This window comes from Salmo trutta, unplaced genomic scaffold (assembly GCF_901001165.1).
Source record: "Salmo trutta unplaced genomic scaffold, fSalTru1.1, whole genome shotgun sequence".
NCBI lineage: Eukaryota > Metazoa > Chordata > Actinopteri > Salmoniformes > Salmonidae > Salmo > Salmo trutta.
Window position 1 is genome coordinate 116577 of NW_021822787.1, and position 26699 is coordinate 143275.

A 26699-nucleotide genomic window follows, 5' to 3' on the forward strand; every position below is an offset into this window, starting at 1 on the left:
TGTAAAATATAGACTTTGGATTAGAGCTTCTTGGCTTTATTAAATATCCCCTCTAACTGGTGTGGGAGCATGTATGAGTGGTGTGTGGTATTAATATTGTATATCAACCCTCTAGGAGGTATCTTAGATAGGTCTGGCTGTGATATCTGACAGTAGCAGCGTGGGGTATTGAACACTTCCATCATACTGTAGATTACATAGAAAAGCATCACAGGACAGAACATCAATGGTTCACTGGTTAAAGCATCATGCAACCTTTTCCCTTGACTGTGGAACTGCTGCAGACATGCACTTGACCATGCGTATGTTATGCATACATGTGTATACTCAAACTCATATAAAACACTCTCAGTCTAAATGCATACATCTCACATACACTCCATATGGCTCTCTCTCTCTCTCTAATAAACACACACAAATCCCAAATACATTTGAATATAGACTTCAATACAGGGTTAAGTAGCTGAGTGATTTCAGCAGTATCTAAGCCTCCTGGTTCTGGAACAGAACAGGACTGAAACAAGAGGGATAATTACGGAAAGCCAAGGGCTCCAACACTCAGACATCATTTACAGAAAGCCAGGGGCACGCTCCAACACTCAGACATCATTTACAGAAAGCCAAGGGCACGCTCCAACACTCAGACATCATTTACAGAAAGCCAAGGGCACGCTCCAACACTCAGACATCATTTACAGAAAGCCAAGGGCATGCTCCAACACTCAGACATCATTTACAGAAAGCCAAGGGCTCCAACACTCAGACATCATTTACAAACCAAGCATGTGTTTAGTGAGTCCACCAGATCAGAGGCTGTAGGGACGACCAGGGATGTTCTCTTGACAAGTGTGTGAATTAGACAATTTCTTGTCCTGCTAGGATTCAAAATGTAACGAGTACATTTGGGTGTCAGGGAAAATGGTTGGAGTAAAAAGTACATAATTTTTATTCGGAATGTAGTGAAGTAAAAGTAAAAGTTGTCAATAATATATATAGTCAAGTAAAGTACAGATACCCTAAAAAACTACTTAAGTAGTACTTTAAAGTACTTTACACCACTGCATGTCACAGTATCCACAGAAAATGGTGCCCCTCCTCGGCCGGGCAGTGCTCTGCGGTCGTCGTCGCCGGTCTACTAGCTGCCACCGATCTATGTTCTGTGTTCGTTGTGTTTTGTCTGTTTAAGTCCGCACCTGTTTCCGTTTCTGTAATTAGTGGGCACACCCTATGCCCTTGTGTTACGCCGAGTGGTTTTTTTCAGGTGAAATAAATATACCGTTCTACGGCACAACTGGACTACGTCTCCTGCGTTTGACTCTGCCTTTTCCTCCTGCCTTACGGAACCGTGACAGAATCCCGCACCAAAATAAATATGGAGTCAGCAGGAGCGGAAGCACCGTCAGTGGCCGAACAGGTGTCACAGCACTCCAACCTCCTCCACCGCCTGGGCTCGGCGATGGACCAAGTGCTGACCAGATTGGAGAACTGGGAGAGAGGGGCTTCAATCACCAGACCAGCTCTGGTTCCTCAGCCGGCGCCTCTACAAACCCCACCTGAAGCGGGCGCGAGCGGCATCCGGATTACGCCACCCAGGGAGTTTGACGGGACAGCTACGGGATGTAAGGGGTTTTTACTACAGATTGAACTCTACCTGGTGACCGTTCGCCCCTCTCCCTCCGACGAAGAAAAGGTGAGCGCCCTCGTCTCTTGTCTTACGGGTAGAGCCCTGGAATGGGCCAACGCGGTTTGGGATGGCCCAGACTCGGCTCGGGGTGACTCCCCGGAGTTCACCCGCCACTTCCGGGCGGTATTCAATCATCCCCCGGAGGGCAGGGCGGCGGGTGAGCGATTGTTTCACTTAAGACAGGGGACGAGGAGCGCTCAGGACTTCGCTCTGGAGTTCAGGACTCTCACCGCGGGGTCGGGGTGGAATGAGCGGGCCCTGATGGATTCTTATCGCTGCAGTCTCCGAGAGGATGTCCGCCGGGAGCTGGCCTGCAGGGACCACGCCATCACACTGGACCAGCTGGTGGATTTATCCATCAGACTGGACAACCTGCTGGCTGCCCGGGGACGTTCCAGTCGGGGCCTGTTCGTTCCACCTCCCAGCCCTCCTGCTCCACAGCCCATGGAGATAGGAGGAGCTGCATCAAGGAGGACCGGGGGGAGGGGCCTCTCCTGCACCCACTGCGGGCGCAGAGGACACACTGCGGACCGGTGCTGGAGAGATCCCCCCGGGAGTTCGGATGGCAGGCAGAGCACTTCATCGACCCCCCAGGTGAGTCAGCACCAGCCACACACAGAGCCCCCTGTCGACCACCTGTACATTTCAGTTTGTTTTCCTGATTTTTCCCCTCACTTCCAGTATAAGGCACTAGTCGATTCAGGTGCAGCTGGGAGTTTTATGGACCGTGGGGTCGCTAAAAGGTTAGGGATTCCCCTGGTTCAGCTGGACCACCCCTTCCCTGTGCACGCCTTAGACAGTCGACCACTAGGGTCCGGCCAAGTGGGGGAGGCTACTGTACCACTGGTTATGGCGACGTGGGGGGGTCATGTGGAACGTATCAGCCTCTTCCTCATTGACTCCCCGGCGTTTCCAGTGGTACTGGGTATCCCCACTCACAACCCTCAGATTTTGTGGGGACAGAGGGCTCTTAAGGGGTGGTCGAGGGAGTGCTCAGGTAGATGTATAGGAGTTTCCATCGGTGCAACCACGGTGGAGAGTCCAGACCAAGTCTCTACTGTGCACATTCCCTCTGAATATGCCGATTTGGCTATCGCCTTCAGTAAGACGAAGGCGACCCAATTACCACCCCATCGACAGGGGGATTATGCGATAAACCTCCAGGCTGACGCGGTCCTTCCTAAAAGCCACGTGTATCCTCTGTCTCAGGAGGAGACAGTGGCTATGGAAACATATGTCGCTGAGTCCTTGAGACAGGGATACATTCGACCATCTAAATCCCCTGTCTCCTCGAGCTTCTTTTTTGTGAAGAAGAAGGAGGGAGGTCTGCGCCCGTGCATTGACTATAGAGGTCTAAATTCGATCACAGTGGGGTTCAGTTACCCGCTACCTCTCATTGCTACAGCGGTGGAGTCATTTCACGGGGCGTGCTTCTTCACCAAACTAGATCTCAGGAGCACGTATAACCTGGTGCGTATCCGAGGTGGAGACGAGTGGAAAACCGCATTTAGTACCACATCTGGCCATTATGAGCACCTCGTCATGCCGTATGGGTTGAAAAATGCTCCTGCTGTCTTCCAATCCTTTGTGGACGAGGTTCTCAGAGACATGCTCGGACAGGGTGTGGTGGTGTACATCGATGACATTCTGATCTACTCCGCCACACGCGCCGCGCATGTGGCTCTGGTGCGCAAAGTGCTTGGGCGGCTGCTGGAGCATAACCTATACGTCAAGGCTGAGAAATGTGAGTTCCCCAAACGAGCCGTCACTTTCCTAGGATATCGCATTTCCACCACAGGGGTGGTGATGGAATGTGATCGCGTTACGGCCGTGCGTAATTGGCCGACCCCTACCACGGTGAAGGAGGTGCAGCGGTTCTTGGGGTTCGCCAATTATTACCGGAGGTTTATCCGGGGTTTTGGTCAGGTGGCAGCTCCCATTACCTCACAGATGAAGTGGGGTCCGGTGCAACTGCGTTGGTCGGCAGAGGCGGACAGAGCCTTCCGTCGTCTGAAGGTTCTGTTAACCGACGCTCCGGTGCTGGCGCATCCGGATCCCTCTTTGCCATTCATAGTAAAGGTGGACGCGTCCGAGGCTGGGGTCGGAGCAGTGCTGTCGCAGCGCTCGGGCGCTCCTCCGAAGCTCCGCCCCTGTGCATTCTTTTCTAAGAAGCTGAGTCCGGCGGAGCGCAACTATGACGTGGGGGACAGGGAGTTGTTGGCCGTGGTCAAAGCTTTGACAGTGTGGAGACATTGGCTTGAGGGGGCACGTCACCCTTTTCTCATCTGGACCGACCACCGTAACCTGGAGTACATCCGAGCAGCGAGGAGACTTAATCCTCGTCAGGCCAGGTGGGCCATGTTCTTTACGAGGTTCCAATTCACCCTTTCCTACATTCCGGGGTCTCGGAACCGGAAGGCCGACGCACTGTCACTCTACGACTCCGAGGAGCGGACCATCGATCCGACTCCCATAGTCCCGGCGTCCTGTCTAGTGGCACCGGTGGTATGGGAGGTGGATGTGGACATCGAGCGGGGTGCTGGAGAGATCCCCCCCGGGAGTTCGAATGGCAGGCAGAGCACCTCATCGACCCCCCAGGTGAGTCAGCACCAGCCACACACAGAGCCCCCTGTCGACCATCTGAATATTTCAGTTTGTTTTCCTGATTTTTCCCCTCACTTCCAGTATAAGGCACTAGTCGATTCAGGTGCAGCTGGGAGTTTTATGGACCGTGGGGTCGCTAAAAGGTTAGGGATTCCCCTGGTTCAGCTGGACCACCCCTTCCCTGTGCACGCCTTAGACAGTCGACCACTAGGGTCCGGCCAAGTGGGGGAGGCTACTGTACCACTGGTTATGGCGACGTGGGGGGGTCTTGTGGAACGTATCAGCCTCTTCCTCGATCCGACTCCCATAGTCCCGGCGTCCTGTCTAGTGGCACCGGTGGTATGGGAGGTGGATGTGGACATCGAGCGGGCGGTTCAGGCGGAACCCACTCCCCCTCAATGTCCCGCGGGTCTGAAGTTCGTTCCGCTTGGTGTTCGCGATCGCCTGATCCGATGGGCTCACACTCTACCCTCCTCGGGTCATCCTGGAGTGGAACGGACAGTGCGAGGCCTGAAAGGAAAGTACTGGTGGCCCACCTTGGCTGAGGATGTAAGACACTATGTCTCTTCCTGTTCGGTGTGCGCCCAGTGCAAGGCTCCTAGGCACCTGCCTCGGGGGAAATTACAGCCCCTCCCCGTTCCACAACAACCTTGGTCTCACCTCTCGGTGGATTTCCTTACGGATCTCCCGCCATCTCAGGGGAACACTACCATCCTGGTTGTTGTGGATCGGTTCTCGAAGTCCTGCCGTCTGCTCCCATTACCCGGTCTTCCTACGGCCCTACAGACCGCGGAGGCCCTATTCACCCATGTCTTCCGGCACTACGGGGTGCCCGAGGACATCGTATCTGATCGGGGTCCCCAGTTTACTTCCAGGGTGTGGAGGTCGTTTATGGAGAGGCTGGGGGTCTCGGTCAGCCTGACCTCGGGTTTTCACCCCGAGAGTAATGGGCAGGTTGAGCGCATTAACCAGGATGTGGGCAGATTCCTGCGGTCGTATTGCCAGGACCGGCCAGGGGAGTGGGCGAGGTTCGTGCCATGGGCCGAGATGGCCCAGAACTCTCAGCGCCACTTCTCTACTAACCTGTCACCTTTCCAGGTAGTGTTAGGTTATCAGCCGGTCCTGGTGCCCTGGCAGCAGAGCCAGACGGAGGCTCCTGCGGTAGAGGAATGGGTACAGCACTCTCAAGAGACCTGGAATGCTGTCCAGGAATGCCTGAGGCGAACGATAGGTCGACAGAAAGAGAGCGCTGACCGCCACCGCAGTGAGGCTCCCGTTTATAATCCGGGGGACAGAGTCTGGCTCTCGACCCGGAACCTGCCCCTCCGCATGCCCTACCGGAAGCTGGGTCCGCGATTTGTGGGGCCGTTCAAAGTCCTGAGGAGAATAAACGAGGTGTGTTAAAGGTTGCAACTCCCATCATACTACCGTATTAACCCCTCGTTTCATGTGTCTCTCCTCAGGCCGGTGGTAGCTGGTCCACTACAGGACGCTAAGGTGCAGGAGGTCCCTCCGCCCCCCCTGGACATTGAGGGGGGGCCCGGCGTACACAGTCAGGGCCATCCTGGACTCCCGGCGTCGGGTAGGGGGCCTGCAGTACCTCGTGGACTGGGAGGGGTACGGTCCGGAGGAGAGGTGCTGGGTTCCGGTGAGGGACATTTTGGATCCCACTATGCTCCAGGAGTTCCATCGTCTCCGTCCGGACCGGCCGGCGCCTCGCCCTCCGGGCCGTCCCCGAGGCCGGTGACGGCGCGCTGCGGGAGCCGCGCGTCAGGGGAGGGGTACTGTCACAGTATCCACAGAAAATGGTGCCCCTCCTCGGCCGGGCGGCGCTCGGCGGTCGTCGTCGCCGGTCTACTAGCTGCCACCGATCTATGTTCTGTGTTCGTTGTGTTTTGTATGTTTAAGTCCGCACCTGATTCCGTTTCTGTAATTAGTGGGGGGGTATTTAGTTTGTTCCTTGTGGTTTGTGTTTTGTGCGGGATTGTTTATTCGTCAGCGGGCAGGTCTGTGAACGTTTGTGTTTTTTGCACATTTTTCCCCAGCGGCTTCTCGCTAGAGGAATGTTATATTTGCCAGGCTGCGCCCCGTGCGTATCTTTGTTTTCTCGGGGTTAACTGTGTTCCCGGGTGGTCTCTGGGCACACCCTATGCCCTTGTGTTACGCCGAGTGGCTTTTTTCCGGTGAAATAAATATACCGTTCTACGGCACAACTGGACTACGTCTCCTGCGTTTGACTCTGCCTTTTCCTCCTGCCTTACGGAACCGTGACACTGCATAGGGGAAGACACAGATAGAGAGAGAGAGAGAGAGAGAGAGAGAGAGAGAGTCTGCTTAAAAATAAATAATCAAAATAAACAAAATCATGAACCAATCAAAGGACTCATATTTACAACACCGGAAAAATGAAAGAAAATCTAAAAGCCGACCAAATTGCTATCTGGACCTAAACAGAGAGTATGAATTGGCTGATTATCTCTACTCTGTCAGAGATACGAAGCAGAGACAGATCCTTACCAAGTACAGGCTGACAGAGAGAGACAGAGTCATATCCTTACCAAGTACAGGCTGAGTGACCACCGATTGGCAATAGAAACCGTCCGACATAAAACGTCATGGCTACCCAAAGAGGAGCGTGTATGTGGTCACTGCACGACAGGGGAGGTAGAAACAGAGATGCACTTTCTCCTTTACTGTGACAAATATTCCTCACCAAGAGATTCATTATTCACAGAAATTGCTACATTTATTCCAAATTGTATCTTATTAAACCCAGAGGAAAAACAATAAATACTCATGGGCGAAGGAGCAACGGCTCCTCTTCCAGCCAAATATGTATTTGCCTGCCATAGCCTGAGGGACACTGTATGATAACATCTGCATAGTAAACAGTAACTTAATTATTATTTGTATTATAGTTATTCATATTATTGTGATTATTATTCCAAATGGTAGTGGTACGCATAGTAGGGGTGATAGTAATGGTATTAGTTTAGTGATGGTAGTGGTGATGGTAGTGGTACACATAGTAGGGGTGATAGTAATGGTATTAGTTTAGTGATGGTAGTGGTACACATAGTCGGGGTGATAGTAATGGTATTAGTTTAGTGATGGTAGTGGTGATGGTAGTGGTACACATAGTAGGGGTGATAGTAATGGTATTAGTTTAGTGATGGTAGTGGTGATGGTAGTTGTAGTACTGATGTAATGGTGTGGGTGACAGTTAGTTATAACTTAGTTATAGTTTAAGAAGGTAGAGATATTAGAGGTAGAAATGATAGGAGTGGTAATGGTAGAGATATTAGAGGTATAAATGATACTAGTGGTAATGGTAGTAGAGATGTTAGAGGTAGAAATGATACTAGTGGTAATGGTAGTAGAGATATTAGAGGTAGAAACAATACTAGTGGTAATGGTAGTAGTAGAGATATTAGAGGTAGAAATGATACTAGTGGTAATGGAAGAGATATTAGAGGTAGAAATGATACTAGTGGTAATGGTAGAGATATTAGAGGTAGAAATGATACTAGTGGTAATGGAAGTAGAGATATTAGAGGTAGAAATGATACTAGTGGTAATGGTAGTAGAGATATTAGAGGTACAAACGATACTAGTGGTAATGGTAGTAGTAGAGATATTAGAGGTAGAAACGATACTAGTGGTAATGGTAGTAGAGATATTAGAGGTATAAATGATACTAGTGGTAATGGTAGTAGAGATATTAGAGGTACAAACGATACTAGTGGTAATGGTAGTAGTAGAGATATTAGAGGTAGAAACGATACTAGTGGTAATGGTAGTAGAGATATTAGAGGTACAAACGATACTAGTGGTAATGGTAGTAGTAGAGATATTAGAGGTAGAAATGATACTAGTGGTAATGGTAGTAGTTTCTAAAACTGTTTGAATGGTGTCTATGAGTATAACAGAACTCATATGGCAGGCCAAAACCTGAGAAGATTCCATACAGGAAGTGCCCTGTCTGACAATTTGTTGTCCTTCTGTTGCATCTCTATCGACATTACAGCATCTGTGATGTAACGTGACACTTTCTCAGGCTTCCATTTGCTCTCTAAAGCCGCCAGAAAGTGGAATGGGGTGTCTGCTGTCTCTGGGCAAAGTATAGGAGCAGAGTTTGTAAGTGGTCAGCCTGGGGACAGTGAGACTGGAGATGCGTGGTCACGAGAACTCGCCATGTTTTTCTTTCAGTCTTTGAATGAATACAACGTTGCCCGGTTGGAATATTATCGCTATTTTACGAGAAAAATAGCATAAAAATTGATTTTAAACAGCGTTTGACATGCTTCTAAGTACGGTAATGGAATATTTTGAGATTTTTTGTCACGAAATGCGCTCGCGCGTTACCCTTTGGATAGTGACCTGAACGCACCAACAAAACGAAGGTATTTGGATATAACTATGGATTATTTGGAACCAAAACAACATTTGTTGTTGAAGTAGAAGTCCTGGGAGTGCATTCTGACGAAGAACAGCAAAGGTAATCCAATTTTTCTAATAGTAATTCTGAGTTTAGGTGACCCCGAAGTTGGCGGATGTCAAAATAGCTAGCCGTGATGGCCGAGCTATGTACTCAGAATATTGCAAAATGTGCTTTCGCCGAAAAGCTATTTTAAAATCGGACATAGCGATTGCATAAAGGAGTTCTGTATCTATAATTCTTAAAATAATTGTTATGTATTTGGTCAACGTTTATCATGAGTAATTTAGTAAATTCACCGGAAGTTTTCGGTGGGTATGCTAGTTCTGAACATCACATGCTAATGTAAAAAGCTGTTTTTTGATATAAATATGAACTTGATTGAACAAAACATGCATGTACTGTATAACATAATGTCCTAGGAGTGTCATCTGATGAAGATCAAAGGTTAGTGCTGCATTTAGCTGTGGTTTGGGTTTATGTGACATATATGCTTGCTTGGAAAATGGCTGTGTGATTATTTGTGTCTATGTACTCTCCTAACATAATCTAATGTTTTGCTTTCGCTGTAAAGCCTTTTTGAAATCGGACAATGTGGTTAGATTAACGAGAGTCTTATCTTTAAAATGGTGTAAAATAGTTGATTGTTTGAGAAAATTGAATTGTGGTATTTTAGTTGGTTTTGTATTTCGCGCCGTGCGATGCCATGTTGGCTGTCCTCAACAGGTTAAAGGGCTTGTAAGTAAGCATTTCACGGTAAGATCTACACCTGTTGTATTCGGCACATGTGGCAATTAACATTTTGATTTGATTTTGATTTGAATTAACCACAAGCAACAAGACTTGATGATGATCAAATCAAATTGTTATTGGTCACATACACATGGTTAGCAGATGTTAATGCGAGTGTAGCGAAATGCTTGTGCTTCTAGTTCCGACAGTGCAGTAATATCTAACACGTAATCTAACAATTCCCCAACAACTACCTAATACACACAATCTAAAGGGATGGAATAAGAATACGGACATATAAATATATGGATGAGCGATGGCCGAACGGCATAGGCAAGGTGCAATAGATGGTATAAAATACAGTATATACATATGATATGAGTAATGTAAGATATGTAAACATTATTAAAGTGGCATTATTTAAAGTGGCATTGTTTAAAGTGACTAGTGATGCATTTATTAAAGTGGCCAGTGATTGGGTCTCAGTGTAGGCAGTGATGAGTTAGTGATGGCTGTTTAACAGTCTGATGGCTTTGAGATAGAAGCTGTTTTTCAGTTTCTAGGTCCCAGCTTTGATGCACCTGTACTGACCTCGCCTTCTGGATGATAGCGGTGTGAACAGGCAGTGGCTCGGGTGGTTGTTGTCCTTGATGATCTTTTTGGCCTTACTATGACATCGGGTGCCGTAGATGTCATGGAGGGCAGGTAGTTTGCCCCCGGTGATGCGTTGCGCAGACCTCACTACCCTCTGGAGAGCCTTGTGGTTGAGGGCGGTGCAGTTGCCATACCAGGCTGTGATACAGCCCGACAGGATGCTCTCGATTGTGCCTCCGGACTGGGGATCGCCGCTGGAGGCTCCGGACTGGGGATCGCCGCTGGAGCCTCCGGACTGGGGAGCGTCGCTGGAGGCTCCGTACTGGTGAGCGTCGCTGGAGGCTCCGGACTGGGAAGCGTCCTTATAGGTTCCGGACTAGGGACCGTTGCTGGAGGCTCCATGCCATGGATCATCTCTTCAGGCTCCGGGCCATGGATCATTCCTACAGGCTCCGGGCCATGGATCATTCCTACAGGCTTCTTTCCATGGATAATCCCTACATGCTTTTTGCCATGGATTATCTCTACAGGCTCCGGGCCATGGATTACCTCTGGAGGCTTCGTGCCATGGAACATCCCTACAGGCTCCGGGCCATGGATCATCTCTAAAGGCTTCGGACCATAGATTATCACTGGAGGCTTTTCTCGTGGAGCTGGAACAGGTCTCACCGGACTGGAGAGACGCACTGAGGACCGGGTGCACCGAGCAGGCACCGGACGTACTGGGCTATGGAGGCGCACTGGAGGGAGAGTGCGAGGAGCAGGCACAGGACGTACTGGGCTATGGAGGCGCACTGGAGGGAGAGTGCAAGAGGCAGGCACATGCTCACCACAATAAGCACGAGAGTTGGCTCAGGTCTCACCCCTGGCCCCGCCAAACTACCCGTGTGCCCCCCCAAAAAAATGTTTAGGGCTGCCTCTCATTCCTCCCCGGTAGGCTACGATACCTGTCTATTACCTGGCTCCAAGTCCAGTTTCTCCTTTCGATCTTTCGATCCAATCCTCATTAGACCAGGTATCCATCGCTGCCCGGGCACGCCGCTTGATCCGATCGTGGTGGGTAGTTCTGTAACATTGGTCGTCTAAAGGAGATCAAGGGCAGCGTGTATAGTGCTCATATTTACTTTTTTAATGAAACACGTAACAAAAACAACAAACGACCACCAACAGTTCCGTCAGGTAAAATATACAAAACGGAAAACCACTACCCACAAACACAATAGAAAAAAAACAACTTAAATATGATCTCCAATTAGAGACAACGTGAACCAGCTGTCTCTAATTGGATTTCATCCCAAAACTCCAACATAGAAATAGAAAAACAAGAACTAAACATAGAAACGAAAAACATAGAATGCTCACCCATATCACACCCTGACCTAACTAAACAGAGAAAAAACAGCTCTCTTAGGTCAGAGCGTGACACCTATCAGAAGAGGAAACCTCTAACCCCCAGTCTCCTATCAGAAGAGGAAACCTCTAACCCTAACCTCCAGTCTCCTATCAGAAGAGGAAACCTCTAACCTCTAACCTCCAGTCTCCTATCAGAAGAGGAAACCTCTAACCCCTAACCTCCAGTCTCCTATCAGAAGAGGAAACCTCTAACCCCCAGTCTCCTATCAGAAGAGGAAACCTCTAACCTCCAGTCTCCTATCAGAAGAGGAAACCTCTAACCCTAACCCCCAGTCTCCTATCAGAAGAGGAAACCTCTAACCCCCAGTCTCCTATCAGAAGAGGAAACCTCTAATCTCCAGTCTCCTATCAGAAGAGGAAACCTTTCCATTAGTCCATGGTGGTTAGAGTCTAGTACAATAAAATACCTGTCCACCGCACTTAACATTACAGCCCCCACACCCCAGCACACACACACAATCAATCACATGTATTTATAAAGCCCTTTTTACATCAGTTGATGACACAAAGTGCTATACAGAAACCCAGCGTAAAACCCCAAACAGCAAGCAATGAAACACACACACACACACACACACACACACACACACACACACACACACACACACACACACACACACACACACACACACACACACACACACACACACTTACATGCACACACACGCACGTACCCTTCACCCTCACTCCCCTACACATAGCCAATAACATCTGCTCCTGTTTGTCTCCTTCGACCCCCAGGGGACCGACTAGCACTCCAGGAGGAACCGGTCTTTAAAAAAGCTTTTTTTACAAGCAGAAACAAAACAACCTCTAATCACGGCCCTCCCGGGCCGATCTCTCTCTCCTCTCATTCATTCCTCTATTGCTTTATGACCTGAAACACTGTCTCATTCAGTTTAGTCTGTAGACTGGATCATCCATGTCTGTTAGTTAACGGCTGGATCTAAGATCAAGGAGACACCAGGGCTGTGTCCCAGCTGGCACCCTATTCCCTATGTAGAGCACTACGGTCTATAGTACTACCACTATATAGGGAATAGGGCTCTGGTCTATAGTAGTGCACTATATAGGGAATAGGACTCTGGTCTATAGTAGTGGACTAAATAGGGAATAGGGCTCCGGTCTATAGTACTGGACTATATAGGGAATAGGGCTCTGGTCTAAAGTAGTGGACTATATAGGGAATAGGGCTCTGGTCTATAGTAGTACCACTATATAGGGAATAGGGCCCTGGTCTATAGTAGTACCACTATATAGGGAATAGGACTCTGGTCTATAGTAGTGGACTATAGAGGGAATAGGGCTCCATTCAGCTTTGGGTGGAGAGAGAACGTTAGACAGGTTGTTTTCAAGATGTACTTATATCTCTAATAGAGATGTACAGTAGAGCATTGGAGATTTATGAGTTAGTTTTGACACACTGAAAATAATGGTGTAATTATTAGAAAACGTGATAAAAGCCAATGTATTGAAATGATTAAACATGCATTTAATTGTGATGTTAGACTTAAAATGAATAAATCACTAATGACTAATGACTTAGAATCTATACTATACTTAAAAAGTTAAGTGACAGAAAGGAGAGGCTAAAGATATCCTTCAATCAACTTCCTCTCTCTGTTTATTTCTAATACACTCTATACTCTCTCCTCCCTCTCGGGGCGTTTGAGATGAACTCGCTTCAATACGAGGCTTCGATGATTCATCTTTCAAAGAAATCCTCAGCCGTATTGTTAGTTAAAGAACCCAGTGATTCCCTAAAGGCCACAGTACGTGGCTGTAGGTGGTGAGGATCTCAAACACAGTCCATATCAATACAGAGCTGAAGAAAACTGGGTTACTGTAGTAATGCAGGTCTTTTATCTCTGACGAGGTTATATCACCAATGGTTCCCCAGTAGATCTGAGGTTATATCACCAATGGTTTCCCAGTAGATCTGAGGTTATATCACCAATGGTTTCCCAGTAGATCTGAGGTTATATCACCAATGGTTTCCCAGTAGATCTGAGGTGAGCTCACCAATGGTTTCCCAGTAGATCTGAGGTTATATCACCAATGGTTTCCCAGTAGATCTGAGGTTATATCACCAATGGTTTCCCAGTAGATCTGAGGTTATATCACCAATGGTTTCCCAGTAGATCTGAGGTTATATCACCAATGGTTTCCCAGTAGATCTGAGGTTATATCACCAATGGTTCCCCAGTAGATCTGAGGTTATATCACCAATGGTTTCCCAGTAGATCTGAGGTGAGCTCACCATTGGTTTCCCAGTAGATCTGAGGTTATATCACCAATGGTTTCCCAGTAGATCTGAGGTGAGCTCACCAATGGTTTCCCAGTAGATCTGAGGTTATATCACCAATGGTTTCCCAGTAGATCTGAGGTGAGCTCACCAATGGTTTCCCAGTAGATCTGAGGTTATATCACCAATGGTTTCCCAGTAGATCTGAGGTTATATAACCATTGGTTTCCCAGTAGATCTGAGATGAGCTCACCATTGGTTTCCCAGTAGATCTGAGGTTATATCACCAATGATTTCCCAGTAGATCTGAGGTTATATCATCAATGGTTTCCCAGTAGATCTAAGGTTATATCACCAATGGTTTCCCAGTAGATCTGAGGTGAGCTCACCATTGGTTTCCCAGTAGATCTGAGGTTATATCACCAATGGTTTCCCAGTAGATCTGAGGTGAGCTCACCATTGGTTTCCCAGTAGATCTGAGGTTATATCACCAATGGTTTCCCAGTAGATCTGAGGTTATATCACCAATGGTTTCCCAGTAGAGCTGAGGTGAGCTCACCAATGGTTTCCCAGTGGATCTGAGGTTATATCACCAATGGTTTCCCAGTAGATCTGAGGTTATATCACCAATGGTTTCCCAGTAGATCTGAGGTTATATCACCATTGGTTTCCCAGTAGATCTGAGATGAGCTCACCATTGGTTTCCCAGTAGATCTGAGGTTATATCACCAATGGTTTCCCAGTAGATCTGAGGTGAGCTCACCATTGGTTTCCCAGTAGATCTGAGGTGAGCTCACCAATGGTTTCCCAGTAGATCTGAGGTGAGCTCACCATTGGTTTCCTGTATATCTGAGGTTATATCACCAATGGTTTCCCAGTAGATCTGAGGTTATATCACCAATGGTTTCCCAGTAGATCTGAGGTGAGCTCACCAATGGTTTCCCAGTAGATCTGAGGTGAGCTCACCAATGGTTTCCCAGTAGATCTGAGGTTATATCAACATTGGTTTCCCAGTAGATCTGAGGTTATATCACCATTGGTTTCCCAGTAGATCTGAGGTTATATCACCAATGGTTTCCCAGTAGATCTGAGGTTATATCACCAATGGTTTCCCAGTAGATCTGAGGTTATATCACCAATGGTTTCCCAGTAGATCTGAGGTGAGCTCACCAATGGTTTCCCAGTAGATCTGAGGTTATATCACCAATGGTTTCCCAGTAGATCTGAGGTTATATCACCAATGGTTTCCCAGTAGATCTGAGGTTATATCACCAATGGTTTCCCAGTAGATCTGAGGTTATATCACCAATGGTTTCCCAGTAGATCTGAGGTTATATCACCAATGGTTTCCCAGTAGATCTGAAGTGAGCTCACCAATGGTTTCCCGGTAGATCTGAGGTTATATCACCAATGGTTTCCCAGTAGATCTGAGGTGAGCTCACCAATGGTTTCCCAGTAGATCTGAGGTTATATCACCAATGGTTTCCCAGTAGATCTGAGGTTATATCACCAATGGTTTCCCAGTAGATCTGAGGTTATATCACCATTGGTTTCCCAGTAGATCTGAGATGAGCTCACCATTGGTTTCCCAGTAGATCTGAGGTTATATCACCAATGGTTTCCCAGTAGATCTGAGGTGAGCTCACCATTGGTTTCCCAGTAGTTCTGAGGTGAGCTCACCAATGGTTTCCCAGTAGATCTGAGGTGAGCTCACCATTGGTTTCCCAGTAGATCTGAGGTTATATCACCAATGGTTTCCCAGTAGATCTGAGGTTATATCACCAATGGTTTCCCAGTAGATCTGAGGTGAGATCACCAATGGTTTCCCAGTAGATCTGAGGTGAGCTCACCAATGGTTTCCCAGTAGATCTGAGGTTATATCACCATTGGTTTCCCAGTAGATCTGAGATGAGCTCACCATTGGTTTCCCAGTAGATCTGAGGTGAGCTCACCATTGGTTTCCCAGTAGATCTGAGGTTATATCACCAATGGTTTCCCAGTAGATCTGAGGTTATATCACCAATGGTTTCCCAGTAGATGTGAGGTGAGCTCACCAATGGTTTCCCAGTAGATCTGAGGTGAGCTCACCAATGGTTTCCCAGTAGATCTGAGGTTATATCACCATTGGTTTCCCAGTAGATCTGAGGTTATATCACCAATGGTTTCCCAGTAGATCTGAGGTTATATCACCATTGGTTTCCCAGTAGATCTGAGGTTATATCACCAATGGTTTCCCAGTAGATCTGAGGTTATATCACCAATGGTTTCCCAGTAGATCTGAGGATATATCACCAATGGTTTCCCAGTAGATCTGAGGTGAGCTCACCAATGGTTTCCCAGTAGATCTGAGGTTATATCACCAATGGTTTCCCAGTAGATCTGAGGTTATATCACCAATGGTTTCCCAGTAGATCTGAGGTTATATCACCATTGGTTTCCCAGTAGATCTGAGATGAGCTCACCATTGGTTTCCCAGTAGATCTGAGGTTATATCACCAATGGTTTCCCAGTAGATCTGAGGTGAGCTCACCATTGGTTTCCCAGTAGATCTGAGGTGAGCTCACCAATGGTTTCCCAGTAGATCTGAGGTGAGCTCACCATTGGTTTCCCAGTAGATCTGAGGTTATATCACCAATGGTTTCCCAGTAGATCTGAGGTTATATCACCAATGGTTTCCCAGTAGATCTGAGGTGAGCTCACCAATGGTTTCCCAGTAGATCTGAGGTGAGCTCACCAATGGTTTCCCAGTAGATCTGAGGTTATATCACCATTTGTTTCCCCGTAGATCTGAGGTTATATCACCAATGGTTTCCCAGTAGATCTGAGGTTATATCACCATTGGTTTCCCAGTAGATCTGAGGTTATATCACCAATGGTTTCCCAGTAGATCTGAGGTTATATCACCAATGGTTTCCCAGTAAATCTGAGGTTATATCACCAATGGTTTCCCAGTAGATCTGAGGTGAGCTCACCAATGGTTTCCCAGTAGATCTGAGGTTATATCACCATTGGTTTCCCAGTAGATCTGAGATGAGCTCACCATTGGTTTCCCAGTAGATCTGAGGTGAGCTCACCAATGGTTTCCCAGTAGATCTGAGGTGAGCTCACCATTGGTTTCCCAGTAGATCTGAGGTTATATCACCAATGGTTTCCCAGTAGATCTGAGGTTATATCACCAATGGTTTCCCAGTAGATGTGAGGTGAGCTCACCAATGGTTTCCCAGTAGATCTGAGGTTATATCACCATTAGGTTCCCAGTAGATCTGAGGTTATATCACCAATGGTTTCCCAGTAGATCTGAGGTTATATCACCAATGGTTTCCCAGTAGATCTGAGGTGAGCTCACCAATGGTTTCCCAGTAGATCTGAGGTGAGCTCACCAATGGTTTCCCAGTAGATCTGAGGTTATATCACCATTTGTTTCCCCGTAGATCTGAGGTTATATCACCAATGGTTTCCCAGTAGATCTGAGGTTATATCACCATTGGTTTCCCAGTAGATCTGAGGTTATATCACCAATGGTTTCCCAGTAGATCTGAGGTTATATCACCAATGGTTTCCCAGTAAATCTGAGGTTATATCACCAATGGTTTCCCAGTAGATCTGAGGTGAGCTCACCAATGGTTTCCCAGTAGATCTGAGGTTATATCACCATTGGTTTCCCAGTAGATCTGAGATGAGCTCACCATTGGTTTCCCAGTAGATCTGAGGTGAGCTCACCAATGGTTTCCCAGTAGATCTGAGGTGAGCTCACCATTGGTTTCCCAGTAGATCTGAGGTTATATCACCAATGGTTTCCCAGTAGATCTGAGGTTATATCACCAATGGTTTCCCAGTAGATGTGAGGTGAGCTCACCAATGGTTTCCCAGTAGATCTGAGGTTATATCACCATTAGGTTCCCAGTAGATCTGAGGTTATATCACCAATGGTTTCCCAGTAGATCTGAGGTTATATCACCATTGGTTTCCCAGTAGATCTGAGGTTATATCACCAATGGTTTCCCAGTAGATCTGAGGTTATATCACCAATGGTTTCCCAGTAGATCTGAGGTTATATCACCAATGGTTTCCCAGTAGATCTGAGGTGAGCTCACCAATGGTTTCCCAGTAGATCTGAGGTTATATCACCAATGGTTTCCCAGTAGATCTGAGGTTATATCACCAATGGTTTCCCAGTAGATCTGAGGTTATATCACCATTGGTTTCCCAGTAGATCTGAGATGAGCTCACCATTGGTTTCCCAGTAGATCTGAGGTTATATCACCAATGGTTTCCCAGTAGATCTGAGGTGAGCTCACCATTGGTTTCCCAGTAGATCTGAGGTGAGCTCACCAATGGTTTCCCAGTAGATCTGAGGTGAGCTCACCATTGGTTTCCCAGTAGATCTGAGGTTATATCACCAATGGTTTCCCAGTAGATCTGAGGTTATATCACCAATGGTTTCCCAGTAGATCTGAGGTGAGCTCACCAATGGTTTCCCAGTAGATCTGAGGTGAGCTCACCAATGGTTTCCCAGTAGATCTGAGGTTATATCACCATTGGTTTCCCCGTAGATCTGAGGTTATATCACCAATGGTTTCCCAGTAGATCTGAGGTTATATCACCATTGGTTTCCCAGTAGATCTGAGGTTATATCACCAATGGTTTCCCAGTAGATCTGAGGTTATATCACCAATGGTTTCCCAGTAGATTTGAGGTTATATCACAAATGGTTTCCCAGTAGATCTGAGGTGAGCTCACCAATGGTTTCCCAGTAGATCTGAGGTTATATCACCAATGTTTTCCCAGTAGATCTGAGGTTATATCACCAATGGTTTCCCAGTAGATCTGAGGTTATATCACCAATGGTTTCCCAGTAGATCTGAGGTTATATCACCAATGGTTTCCCAGTAGATCTGAGGTGAGCTCACCAATGGTTTCCCAGTAGATCTGAGGTTATATCACCAATGGTTTCCCAGTAGATCTGAGGTTATATCACCAATGGTTTCCCAGTAGATCTGAGGTGAGCTCACCAATGGTTTCCCAGTAGATCTGAGGTTATATCACCAATGGTTTCCCAGTAGATCTGAGGTTATATCACCAATGGTTTCCCAGTAGATCTGAGGTTATATCACCAATGGTTTCCCAGTAGATCTGAGGTGAGCTCACCAATGGTTTCCCAGTAGATCTGAGGTTATATCACCAATGGTTTCCCAGTAGATCTGAGGTTATATCACCAATGGTTTCCCAGTAGATCTGAGGTTATATCACCAATGGTTTCCCAGTAGATCTGAGGTTATATCACCAATGGTTTCCCAGTAGATCTGAGGTTATATCACCAATGGTTTCCCAGTAGATCTGAGGTTATATCACCAATGGTTTCCCAGTAGATCTGAGGTGAGCTCACCAATGGTTTCCCAGTAGATCTGAGGTGAGCTCACCAATGGTGTCCCAGTAGCAGGGGGATCAGCCTAAACATATTGCAGTGCTGAAAAACTAAAGCTTGGAGCTGGTCAGATGAAGTATTGAATACATTTGACTGATATAAAAAGGGAATAAATGAATAAAAACATAAAAGGATTTGGATTTGGCTGATTGTGAGGAAGATCTGGCAGAGAGTATGAATTTCTAAGAGAAGAGTTGTTGTAGAGTCTCTTTCATGACTCTATTACATGGATAAAGACCATTCCCTATTCATGGACACTACAAAACTGTTGCTTATTAAGATGGACCAGTAAGATGGGAGACAAGTACGGTTGCTGACCAAATTCCCTGAATTGTTCCAACATTCCCAGATTTTCCAGAAATCCCTGTTGGAGGATTCCCAGATTTCCTTCTTATTCCCTCCTGATTCCGGAATCTTCCAACCAGAATTGTGTAAAGAAGAGACAGGAGATAGAGGACTGTTACTTACGGACACACAGGTCTCCACTCTCGTAGAAGCCTGGGCAACACTGAGAACGCCTTCTGTACATAGTCCTCACACCCCTACGGTACGCTGTCTTATAGCTGATCCTGTAACACAGGGAGAAAGACACAGAGAGAGAGAGAGAGAAGGAGAGAGGGCAAGAAAGAGAGGGTAGGGGTGGGGGGCGGTAGAGAGGTAGAGAGAGAGGGCGAGAGAGAAAGGGTGGGGGTGGGGGGCGGTAGAGAGGTAGAGAGAGAGAGGGCGAGAGAGAGAGAGGGTGGGGGGCGGTAGAGGGGATAGAGGAGAGAGACAGAAACAGAGAGAAAGTGGGGGGGTAGAGAGAGTGAAAGAGATAGAGATAGAGGGGTGGAAGAAAGTGAGAGAGAAAGAGAGAGAGAGAGAGAGAGAAAGAGAGAGAGAGAGAGAGAGAGAGAGAGAGAGAGAGAGAGAGAGAGAGAGTTTGAGTTTTAAATCATCTTTATTGGGTCTGGGAGCCCACCATACAATAAATACTCATACAAAACCACAGTTACACATCAATTAAAAACACAACTCCAATTCCTCCTCCACAGTAACTATACACAACAGCCTTTGAATACCCCATATACTCATAAACAGATCAATATTGTTGACCAGTTTATAATAGGCAAACTCAACCCTCAGTCTCGCTGCCAATATTCCCTCCAGCATTCCCACCACATCAACAGACCCCTGTCCCCGAATACTGTTCTTTCGGGTCTTCCATATCGCTAATTTTGCTGCCCCTAACACAAAATTAAGCAACACAACTACACCCTTTTGACTGAACCTGTACTTTGGCCCAAATATATACAGTTGGGAAGAAAAAACCTCTCCCAACGTTGAGAACCAATTAGTGATCAGGTCAATCATCCCGACCAACCTGGGACACTGTAAAAACAGATGTGCCAGAGTTTCAGACTCAGCACAGAATGGACACCCCTCCCCAACAGTAGGGTCCAGGTGTACCAGATGCATGTTAGTGGCTATAGCTCCGTGTACTATCCTCCATTGGAGGTCAGCTGTCCTCTTATCAATAGGCAGTTTGTACAGTGATCGCCAACAGCCTTTTGGGGAGGCACCTGGACCAAGCACACCCGCCCACCTCGTCGATTTTACCCCTTCCAGGGAAGATGCATGGGACACCTTTACACATACTCTGTACATGGCCTTCCTTCCCACCTCCTTGAACTCCCCCAGCTCCGGGGTATCGAAAGAAAGCAGCATCCCCACGTCCTCCACGAATGCCCCCGCTGCAGCACTAACAATCAGTGCAGGGAACGCATAATCCAGACCCTCCTTCCACCGATCACAATTGGAAATGTTAGTCACATACTGCAGATGAAGCACTGGCAGGGAGTCACAGACCTCATCGACGACCTTCCTCAGTAGGCGAGATGATCGGATCCCCGCTCCTTCTCCCAGCTCCTCCAACGATCTATTCCTGTTCCGCATCAGATGACCCAGTTTAGTACACCCCACGCTTAACAGGCATGACCGTAGGCTAGCTGAACCCAGAACACGGGACTGGATGGCAGTGTTGTGAAAAAGAGGCTCTTCAAAAAGCCACATCCCTGGTGGCGTGCCGGCCTTACGAGACTTCACAAAAACTCTCCAAGCCTGCATAACAGACTCATAAAATGGAGTCAGGCCAGGCAAATCACCCCCTTCCAGCTTTAAGAGGAAACGGTGCTTATCTAAGCCCAAACAGCCCGCTCTCCTCATCAATATATAGGCTGTGTCGACCCAGCTAGAACTGTCTCTGTACAACAGCCTCTGGGCTGCATGAAGCCGGAAAGCCATGATCCTAGAGGAAATATCTACCAAGCCTTGCCCACCCTCGTGTAGTGGCAGGTACAGGGCTGCAGCTTTTATCCAGTGTTGTCCAGACCAGAAGAAATTGACAAGGGTCCTCTGAAGCTCTTGAATCAGACCCTTTGGTGGCTGTAAAATCATTAGTCTGTGCCACAGGGTAGAGGCAGCAAGATTATTAGCTACCAGTACCCTTCCCCTATAAGACAGCTGGGGTAGCACCCATTTCCACCTTGACAGTCTGGCACACACTTTCTCCACTACACCCTCCCAGTTCTTTGTCTGAAAGACATCGGAGCCTAGAAAAACCCCCAAAGTCTTCATCCCATCTCTGCCCCACTGAAGCCCCCCTGGTAACCGTGGAGCAGACCCCATCTGAAGCTGACCTGCCCACAGCGCTTCACTCTTTCCCCAATTGACTCTAGCTGAGGAGGCCCCCTCATACACCTTTAGAGCGTTTGAGAGAACCTTAACATCCTCAGCCCCTGTAATAAAAACTGTCACGTCATCTGCATATGCAGACAGTGCTATCGTGGGACCCTTCATTACACCTGGCACAGAGAAACCAGTAAGCCTCGCTCTTAAAAAACAAAGCATTGGTTCAATCGCCAGACTGTATAACTGCCCTGAAATTGGGCATCCCTGCCTGATGCCCCTTTGGACAGGGATGGGGCAGCTCAAACCACCCCCCACCTTCACCATACACGAGGCCCCAGCATACAGTAAATTCATCCACGACAAAAAAACATCCCCAAACCCAAAGGCTTTCATTGTTTTAAACAAGTACTGGTGGTCCACACGATCAAAAGCCTTCTCCTGATCCAACGAAAGTAAACCCACATTTACATCAGACAGTTTACAAATGTCTAAAACATCTCTTATCAGAAACAAATTGTCAACAATAGAGCGATCAGGTACACAGTAAGACTGGTCCTTGTGGACCAACAATCCCAGATACTCTTTCAACCTGTTTGAGAGACATTTAGAAACAATTTTATATTCTGCGCACAGCAACGCAACAGGTCTCCAATTTTTAATGAGAGCCAAATCCCCCTTTTTTGGCAATAATGAAAGCACCGCACGTTGACAGGATACAGGAAGAGAACCCTCATTAAAAGATTCACACATCACCTCATAAAAATCCTCTCCAATAGACCCCCAAAAGTGTTTATAAAACTCAGATGGTAAACCATCAATGCCAGGGGCTCGGCCTGTTGAGAGCTGCATAACTGCTGTGGACAGCTCTTTCAGTGTAATGTCAGAGTCCAATGCGACTCTCTGCTCAGGTCCCAATTGAGGAAGACCGTGTAGCAACTGTTCAGTACACAGAGAGTCACAATCCTCCACCTTATAGAGGGCAGAGTAGAAATCTACGGCATGTTGGCGCATTTCCCTGTCATCTGTGGTCACCTTCCCATCAGGGAGACGAAGGCAGACCATCTGTTTACGTTGCAGTGTCGATTGTCCTAGGTTAAAAAAGAAAGCGCTAGGAGCATCCATATCCTTGAGGGAAGCGAAACGAGACCTAATCAAGGCACCCTTCACTCTTTCATGCAGAAACAATCTCAGTTCATGTCTCTTATCCTGTAAATTCATGACTAATCCAGGGTCGTTCTGAATGAGCAGCTTCAATTCAATAGATTTGATGTCCTGTTCAAGGGCCTTGATAGTCTCTTTGACTTCAATTCGAGACAGAGCAGTATACTGTTGACAAAATAATCGTATTTGGGCCTTCCCAACCTCCCACCATTGTCTCAAGGACTCAAAATTTCCTTTTGTAACCCTCCATTTTTCCCAAAACAACAAAAACCTTTCACAAAACATGACATCATGTAACAATTTAACATTAAAATACCAGTACGATGATGACCTTCGTGGACAGGACAAATGAATATCAACAGTAACAAAATGGTGATCAGAGAAACCCACAGGAGTAATATCACACCTTCCAACCCTACTACAGTATTGATCAGATATATACAACCTGTCTAACCTTGCTGCACTGACACGACCTTCATTAACTTTTAGCCATGTGTACTGCCTAACTTTTGCATTCCTGACTCTCCACACATCAGAAAGCTCAAACTCAGTTAGTAGACCAGACAGGCTAGTGGCTGACCGCAGGTGAGGTTCTTCAGCGGTGCGATCAACAGTAAAATCCACTGTACAGTTCCAGTCCCCCCCTAAAACCATACAACCCTCTTGGTCACACTGTCTTAAAGTTTCCTTTATTTTATCAAATACAGCAATACGCTCTGTACCCTCATTAGGAGCATATACATTCAAAAAAACAAACAAAAACCCCATAACCTCCGCCTTGACCAATAAAACCCGACCCTTGACAATCTCTGTTGTAGATACCACAGTCACCCCTAAGCCTGAAGAAAACAAGATTGCCACCCCAGCACTGAAATTTGTACCATGACTGAGTATATGCTGCCCCTCCCACCACATACCCCAGTCAACCTTATTTTCCTCATCACTATGTGTCTCCTGTAGAAAAACTACATTAAGCCTTTTCTGTTTTATTATTTCTAATACCCAAGCCCTCTTATTCCTGTCCCTTCCCCCATTAATATTGAGAGAACCTACCCTTAGTACCTCCATATAGAAAAGAGAAAGGGAAAGCAGAAGAAACCACAGAGAAACCAAAGAGAAAAAAGAAGACACCCTATGAAGCATGATCAACATCATTGTTTAAATTTTCTCTTACCCTGACCACGTTTCCCACCACCTTTTGCTGCTGTGACAGCAGTAACAAATTTCCTCAAGCGAAACCGCTTCTTCTCACTTAACTGGTCTAACCCCACCGTCTTCTGTAACATCACAGCTGACCTCACAAACTTATCAACATCAAAATATTCTGCCAATTTGACAGATTTCCATAAAGTCTGATCCAGAAACCGATTTACCTCCTCTAGATCATAAATTGAGTCGTCACCAGCTGCTATCATACCAATAGAGATATCCATATCCTGCTCCTCCTCAACTGAGTCCACAGACCCCTGACTCGCTTCTAATACATCCCTTTCATCACTCCCCACTTGCGGCCCATCACTCGTACCAGGCATCTCCTCCACTACCTGGGAAACTAGCCCCACCTGAAACTTATTAGTCGTAGTGGGCATCTCCTCCACTACCTGGGAAACTAGCCCCACCTGAACCTTATTAGTCGTAGTGGGCATCTCCTCCACTACCTGGGAAACTAGCCCCACCTGAACCTTATTAGTCGTAGTGGACATCTCCTCCACTACCTGGGAAACTAACCCCACCTGAACCCTATTACTGGTAGTGGGCATCTCTTCCACTACCTGGGAGACTAGCTCCACCTGAAACCTATTACTCGTAGTGGGCATCTCCTCCACTACCTGGGAGTCTAGCTCCACATGAACCCCCTCCTGTACCCCATTACTCATAGTGGGCATCTCCTCCACTACCTGGGAGTCTAGCTCCACATGAACCCCCTCCTGTACCCCGTTACTCATAGTGGGCATCTCCTCCACTACCTGGGAGACTAGCTCCATATGAACCCCCTCCTGTACCCCAGCACTCGTACTGGGCACCTCCTCACCAGTCTGAGGAACTGGCTCTTCAGATCTATCCTTGCTTTCTACAACAAAATGTTTCTGCTGCATAACATTTCCCTCTAACACAAGTTGCAACTCTGTGTCCTCAACATGGATAACTTGATCCTCAGCAGCAGGTGCTTGTGGCTGCTCAACCACTGTCGGCCCACCTCTCCCTACATCAGTGGGCCCAGGCGTTACGAGGACCACCTGCGCCCCTCCCTCTGCCTTCTCCCTTTTCGGGCAAGCATGTCGCTTATGACCAACATCCCCACACTCAAAACACCGTTGACTACCCGTACTAGCATAAGCCATATACAATCTATTATCATACTTAACTTTAAACGCTAACTCCAAAGTCTGCTCCGGTGAGTCCAAAAACATAAACACCTGTCGCCGAAAAGACATAACCTGTTTCAACGCCGGGTGTTTGCAACCCAACGGGACAACCTTAATTGAACTTGCAAACTTCCCAAAGCGCAATAACTCGCGCTCCAATAGCTCATTTGGAATAAACGGCGGTACATTTGAAATCGTTACCCTTGTTGACGGAGAAAAAAGTGGCGTAACTTGAATAAACATTCCTTTAAGAAGTAAGCCTTGCTCAACTATACGATTAACAAGACACTCTTCTTTAAGAAATACCACCACCGCTTTATTCATCCGTGACGCATAAGCAACATTCTCATATCCTACCTTCTCTCCCACGGCGACCAGAAACTCCTCCACTGTGACAGTAGCTTCAGTAACACACCTAAAGCCGTGCCGAAGTGACAGGGACGGCATCCCCATTCGGGCTGCCATCCCCGCCAAAAACAGGGTAATTTCGATACGAAAACAAAATACTTAATTCTACCACAACAAACAAATAAAAATAATAACCTTAATCATGCACAGAAGAAAACAAAGAATGCCACCAAGAAAGAGAAAGCTAAAGAAAGTTCTGAATATCTAACTCTACACAACACACGCACTCCCTTGCTCAAACAATTCCCAGCATGCACCAAACACTCCCAGCATGCAGAGAGAGAGAGAGAGAGAGAGAGAGAGAGAGAGAGAGAGAGAGAGAGAGAGAGAGAGAGAGAGAGAGAGAGAGAGAGAGAGAGAGAGAGAGAAAGACGAGAGAGAGAGAGAGAGAGAGAGAGAGAAAAATAGAAAAAGAGAGAGAGAGAGAGAGAGTGGTGAAGCAGGTGTTAGTCAGAGTAACTTTGTCCTTGAGGACTTTAAAAGTGCTGATTTGGGGTCTCCTCTCCTATCTCCTGTACCCATCTGTTTGGCTCTCTCTATCTGGCTGTTGCTCTGTGGTAGGACCGACTACACCGGGGCAGCTGGGATATCCTCCGGAGGACCATCCATCTGGTCCTTGACTATCTAGTCTTGTACACTCACACAACTCTCAATGTGTCTTTCTCCTGATTCAGAAGTATTGACCTAATGAAGCAGCATTGACCTAATGCAGTATTGACCTAATGCAGTATTGACCTAATGCAGTAGTATTGACCTAATGCAGTAGTATTGACCTAATGCAGTATTGACCTAATGCAGTAGTATTGACCTAATGCAGTAGTATTGACCTAATGCAGTAGTATTGACCCAATGCAGTACTATTGACCTAATGCAGTAGCAATACACCACAACACTACAGACAGAGACTCAGTCTCTCTCTCTGTACACGACAACACTACAGACAGAGACTCAGTCTCTCT

The 26699-nt window shown here is 47.0% G+C and overlaps 1 protein-coding gene across 1 annotated transcript in view; it reads right to left on the reverse strand.

Moving 5' to 3' along the window:
• LOC115184554 (multiple epidermal growth factor-like domains protein 11) overlaps positions 1-25797 on the reverse strand; it is a 131780-nt gene extending 105983 nt beyond the window's left edge. The window contains exons 1-4 of the mRNA XM_029745411.1: positions 25690-25797; positions 20774-20914; positions 20499-20506; positions 19604-19704 (exon numbers count right to left, since the gene is read on the reverse strand). Of these exons, the coding sequence (XP_029601271.1) occupies positions 19604-19704; positions 20499-20506; positions 20774-20914; positions 25690-25797 (358 nt within the window). The remainder of the gene's footprint in view (positions 1-19603; positions 19705-20498; positions 20507-20773; positions 20915-25689) is intronic.
• Positions 25798-26699: the final 902 nt, after the last annotated feature.